General features: G+C 37.4%; 1 protein-coding gene across 1 annotated transcript in view; it reads left to right on the top strand.

The window, feature by feature from the left end:
- Positions 1 to 1,331: 1,331 nt before the first annotated feature.
- The window catches only part of CTNNA3 (catenin alpha 3), a 491,060-nt gene continuing 486,391 nt past the window's right edge, over positions 1,332 to 6,000 (top strand). The window contains exon 1 of the mRNA XM_030487065.1: positions 1,332 to 1,432. Within this exon, the coding sequence (XP_030342925.1) occupies positions 1,408 to 1,432 (25 nt within the window). The 5' untranslated portion in view covers positions 1,332 to 1,407. The remainder of the gene's footprint in view (positions 1,433 to 6,000) is intronic.

The raw sequence follows: 6,000 nt of genomic DNA, 5'->3' as shown, positions 1-6,000 counted from the left end.
TTTCAGAGTGTGGTTGAAGTTTGCCAATGGATTGAAATAGTACTCTAGTAGACATAGAGGCAAGGGAAAGGGAATGTAAGAGAAAAAATTGTGGTGTTTTTTTTTTTCCCTCTCAGCATTAAAAATGATCTTCCAGTTACTTCACTGCGTATCTATACCTAAATGTAAAGCCTGTTTAAATAAAATAGTCTTCAGTGAATACTAACAGATTCGAATTTTGGTGCCGCCTTCAGTTCTCCAGCTCTTTTTTTCCTTTGTGATGTCTGTGCATTAACAGACATGTTTTCTGTTACTAGTGATAAGAAGTGATAAAATCTGGGATGATTAGAGTGAACCTGACAGGTTTGTATGGAAATCTAAATAATATGGCAGGTGCATTATAGGTTTTCCCTGGTGTTAAATGGGCCACATCCTTTCCAGGTGTCAAAGGTATCCCTTTATTCCAAGGCATGATCTGGCCCACAAAATACAGCAAGTTTTCAAGCAAAAAAAAAAAAAAAAAAAGCCCATTCTGTTTTATTGCAAACAGGACTAGTATATTTTAGCATTTTGAATGTCTTATTTCATTTATCAGCTAGAGGATTAAAGAAAAACACAGTGACTGTTGTGGCTTCTGTAAAACCTGATTTGCGCTTGGTGTACTGACTCTGTAGCAGTGTTGGCACCAACACTGGCTGTATAATAAATATTGAAATTCAGAACAAATATTAAAACATACTCTGTTACATATTCTCTGCAATGTTTCATGTCTTAGAAGTCTTCAGGTGTCCTGTCCATGTGTATCTTGCTTAAAAATACTAATCCAGACTGTTTTAATATTTTTCTTGTCTTTCCTGTTTTTTAGAAGGCAATAGGCCTGTGCATTTTGTGAAATTGATCAGATAATATATTGTATGTCAGTGTAGAGTAACATATACTAGGGGGAGAAAAAAACCCAACCCCACAAAGAAAACAAATTTGGTGCTAAGTTACTGGATGAAGGCCTTATGAATCTCTTTGCTGTCCAGCTCAGAAGTCTGAGACTGAGTCATTGCCTTGGGACAGAAGCTGGCATACAATCAGAATGGATGGGAAAACAGTAGCTGTGCTGAAAATTATAAGAATAAGCACAAAAAGTATCAGTAATGACATATTTCACGTCTTCTAATTGCTCACAAGCTTGCAATATTTTTTTTTCCCTTTTTTTTTTTTTTACATATTTGAGCTCTAGTATATAGCTTTAAGGATGCCCATCCCCCTGCCACCCCTCCAGCAGCCGCTGTGTCCTGTCAGTCATCCTGAAATACACTGGAGAGCTTGTCAGGCAGTCCCTTGCAGATGCCTCAGAAGCCAAATAGGGAGCCATAGCAGTTGCACTGTAGTTCCTAACACAAGGAAATTATATTGACAGTTGCTTTAGTGCTGAATATGGACCGTGTATATTCTAGGATAGGTGAGTGATGTGCTATTGGCTTTCTAATGATCTAGCAGGAAATGGATTCTAAAGTTAGCATTTTCTAATTTATGCAGAATATCTTTGGCCCTGCTTTCTAATTAGTTTATCTATGCCTGTATACAGTGTAATTATAGATTGTTTAAAAGCTGCAGGTACTGTGTTCACATTGTGTTGCAAATGAATACTGACTTTGTTTTTCTGGTGTCTTTTTTTCCTACACCAAAAGACTCAGCAGTTTCAGTTTGGACGCATCTGCTGAAAAGACAAAATTGTCATTATCTTAAAGTTTGTAGCACTTGGTAGGAGTGTGCAAGTGGCTGCTTTTCTGGCTGTTCTGAGACACAACTGTACCTTCTGACACATGCTTAACATCCTAAGTGTTGTAACAGCTACTGGTCTACAGTGCTGAAATCACCTACTGTAAAGGTTAATGTAGCCGAGTGTGAGGTTATAGCAGCCTTTTACCAAAGTATCTTGCAGTGAAGATCCCCATGTAATTAGAGGGCATATTATACTGGAGTAGATGTATATATTAAAAAAAAAAAAAGATGGACTGTAGTTCTCACTTTCCTGAGGCAAGCACCAAAATTTGTCATCTTAATTAAGATGATCTAGAAGGACACAAATTCACTAAGTGGAAATATCAGCAAAAACCCCAAAATAATCTTTACTGGGTGCATATTTTTCTTTATCACCTGTTACCCTTCCTTTGATTAAAAAAAAATCCTATATAAATACTGGTTAGCTAATATGCTAAATAACAGTAAGAAGAGTCTGATAAGTTAAAAGTATGTAGTCAGGGTATCAAAATAATTTTAGAGTTTGTAGTTTTCACTGCATTGGCTTACAAGCTTGTTTTCATATTGGCTGCTTTAAGAAAGTTTCAGGACATATTAGCATTTTACTTAAAAAAAGCACCAAACAAACAAAAAAACCCACCAAAACCCAAAAAACTAAAAAGACTAGAATCAGCAAGTAAGCCCTTAAGTAGGTTATTTATACCTTAGCATGTAATTGAAAATTTCAGAAACAATTATTTTTGCAATTGACTTTCAGTTAATGGTAATTTGTGGGCTTGACCCAAGGCTAAAAAGCTATCGCTTAGTTCAAAAGCCTGTCAAGTCAGGGCTCAAGCAAAAAATAAAAATGCTTATGTTAGATAATATGCTAAGGTTAAAAAATAAACCCCAAAGTGCCCGAAACAACCCAAAAACCCAGAAAGGGGAAAGTCACAGCACATGGATTCATGTTTTTCAGATCTGCAGAAGTGGAATTGGATTGGTAACACTCCACAAGTTTGAGACTGCTCAGGATTCTGGAGCACGGTGGCCTCTAGTAGGAGGAAATGACTGTAATTACAACTACATTTTTATCAGCCAAATTTGACCAGATCTGAGCATTGTAGATGACCTGTAGTATAGGACGTTGTGCTGTGAAAATGGAGAGCAACTCCTATTGTAAGCAGCAAAGTTTTTATTTCTGACTTTTGAGTAAACTGGTTGCTAATACTGTTCTATCAAGGAATTGAGGGGAAGCCACTGCAAAGTTAAAGCATGAGTGTATCTGCAGAAAAAGTAACATGAAAATCATCCAGTGATTTCTTCAAATCTCAGTAGAAGCATGAAGTGCTATCTCCATCCGGTTCTTACATGTCCCTTTCAACTGATTAATGTCTTGACCAGAAAAAAATGCACAGCACAATCAATACCCTCTATTTGCAACTTGGTGGTGGATTTCAGAAGTACCTGTGTACTGGGAGGCTTGTGAAAATGTAAAATACTAGGGTTGTGAACCAGCAATATTATAAAGATTTTTTTTAAATGTGGATAAAAGGCAGATTCATGGAAGTGCTGACCAAAGATTCAGAGAACCGGTGAATTGCAGATGGTAAAAAAAAAAAAAAGTGTCTTTTCGAGGGTGTGAAATTGTGTGGTTTGATGCCATCCCAGTGAAGCTGGAGGAGAGCACCTTCATGAATTAAAAGCTTTTTGATTCAGGGGTGGACACAGCAAAAGCAGTTTTTCAGCAAGGTGGGTGCTTCTCTGCTGTATGTTCATAGGCTGCACCATCATGCTGACAGGTAGGCACAGACATGGTACACTGGTTGCCAACACTGTGGAATCAGCCGTGCGCTGCTTTTTTGTTACAGGAGAGGCAGTTTAAGAAGCTATTAAATAGCCAATGTGGTTTGGAATTAAAGCTAATTGAAAAGACCAGGGATGTCAGTGACACACATTTGTGACTTTCAGAGCAAGTTATTAGTACTGTAGGAAAGTTTACTTTAACAGGTGAAAAAAGGTGTCACTAATATTTGCTTTCTTTGATTCAAGATTGTGTGTAGGTCTGAATGTCAGTGGGAACCTAGCTTCCAGACCACTGACAGCTGCCTTGCTAGTAAAACAAATGTTACTGGAAATAACTCTATAGCTGTAGCTATAAGAAAGCCTGAATTTTAATCAACTTTGCAGACACACAACCTTTCTGAATGTTTGTTGTTCAATAAAATGATGCAGTTGTCCCTTTGAGATTGCGTTTAGTACTAGACCTCTCGCTTTTGGCATTTGGGGACTGTACTTACATCATTATATATTTAGTGTATTTCCAGAGAATTAGATGGTTGAGAAATTGGTTTCCAAACCAATGAAGAATACCAAACCAATAGCCATGAAGAACCAATGGCTATTAACAGGAAGGATCACTCTAGGTAAAAAGTAAAAAAACCACAACTGTTTGTGTCAGCACAGAGTGGGTATGTCTTTGGCCTAAGCTGTAAAAGTAAGCTCTTGTTGCAGAGCTTGGCTTAAAGGATGTTATGTGCACAGTACAAAAAACCAGGAGATGTTGTTTTTTCATGATGACCTAAGCTGTAGTTGTAGGAAGCCCTCTGCTGATTGTGAATTTGTCTCTTAGTCACTCCTCTACTAAACAGCAGATGGAAAGAGCCTGCCTTATTTCTTGCTTTGTTGCATATACAGTGTATTGTTAAGAATTGATAGCCTGACTAAAACATACTGGGCTAGATGGACTGTTGATCTGATTCAGTAGGACATTTATTATGTTGAATGTGGTCGTAGATATTTTGAGTTCATTGAATTTTGATGTCTTCTGTCACTTGTTGTTAACCTTCATCTGAAATTCTGAAAACATTAGTCAAGCAAAGTTTGGAAACAAAGTATTTTGCCTTCTGGGAACATGCCCAGACCTACCAGCCTTTACAGCTTGTTTTTTTCTGAGCTCAGTGAGTAAATAAATATTTTACATTGAGTAAACCAGAACCAGTAGAAGGTACCAAGTCATGCATCTCAAAGCGCTTTGTAACAGTTGCAGTGTGGCTTTGTGAATAAGAGGTGTGGTCCGTACACTTGCATAACTACAAGTTTATGGTACATAGCAATTTGATCTAGTAGAAGGGCTGCAGTCCTTCTCCTGACTAGGAGCCACCACTTGTTTCTGAAACAGTGAATGGTGAGAGGGCTCAATTCCCTTCAAACAGAGGGGTAAGTTAAACTGGAGTATTTCAAAACTGTGAGAGTATCCTACCTACTGGTTCATTGGGCAGAAAGAGAACTGCTGACACTGGTGATTTGGGGAGTCTCAAGCTTTATTTCCTTGGAGTTTTGTACGACTGTCTAAAAGTCAAATGTGTAAAATAGGGCCAAATAATTTGCATTGACATTTCTATAGTTCTCTTTCTACTATTAATGTCCATGGAAGGAAAAAGTCTAATCCTGGTCAGTCTGATTTCAAGTTTTTGTTCTTTTTATCTTTTGACTTGGAATTAGAACTGAAAAATCAGTTCTTTATGCTATATGCTATCACTTGACTGTATGCAGCTTGAATGTGTGGGAACTTAAGGCTGTGACTAGTATAGCTTGTAATAAAAGAATAAACTTGGCACTTGTATAACCTTTACTAAGAAAAGTAAACCACTGAACTACCTTTAACCTTAAGTCTTCAGTAATTGTTCTTATTATCTTTGCTTGCAAGTGAAATGTGGAATGACTATTCTGTGATAAACAATTCAGATCTATTTCTACGCAACTTGCTATAGAAACCCTAAACCTACTGTCCTGTATTAAATCAATGCTACGTTCACTGGAAGGTGACAATATATCTCTTTAGCCTGCACAATTGCAGTACCTTATTACTTTATTATACAGCAGCAATGGTTGTAATAAGTCCTGCTTAAAAAGGACAGATACCTATTATATTTGTGTTTGAAGTCTTTATTGGCTAAAAAGGCTCTGCAGAGCTATGTTTTATGGGAAGTTAAGTTACTGGAAAACTTAAAATGTCTTATTTTTGAGACAGTAATCGGTTGCACTCCTACTAAAGCACAGTTATAACTCTTTGTTGGCACACACACATTGCACTGCGTCTAAGGGCCTGAACCACGGCCCAGTGAACTCAGTGAAAACCCTTAAATTAACATCAGTGGGCTTTGGACCAAGGTCCTAATGAATGATTTATTCACTTGAAAGGCCCTACTTAGCTTTACTTTCATCTTATTGACTTCAGTAGTAGGCTTTCTTGACACTTAGAAAATATTTGTTATTGCAGGGTGT

Source organism: Strigops habroptila, chromosome 5 (genome assembly GCF_004027225.2).
Source record: "Strigops habroptila isolate Jane chromosome 5, bStrHab1.2.pri, whole genome shotgun sequence".
In the NCBI taxonomy this organism is placed as follows: Eukaryota; Metazoa; Chordata; class Aves; order Psittaciformes; family Psittacidae; genus Strigops; species Strigops habroptila.
The sequence above is the reverse complement of the archived record's forward strand: the minus strand, read 5'-3'. Positions and strand labels throughout refer to the sequence as shown.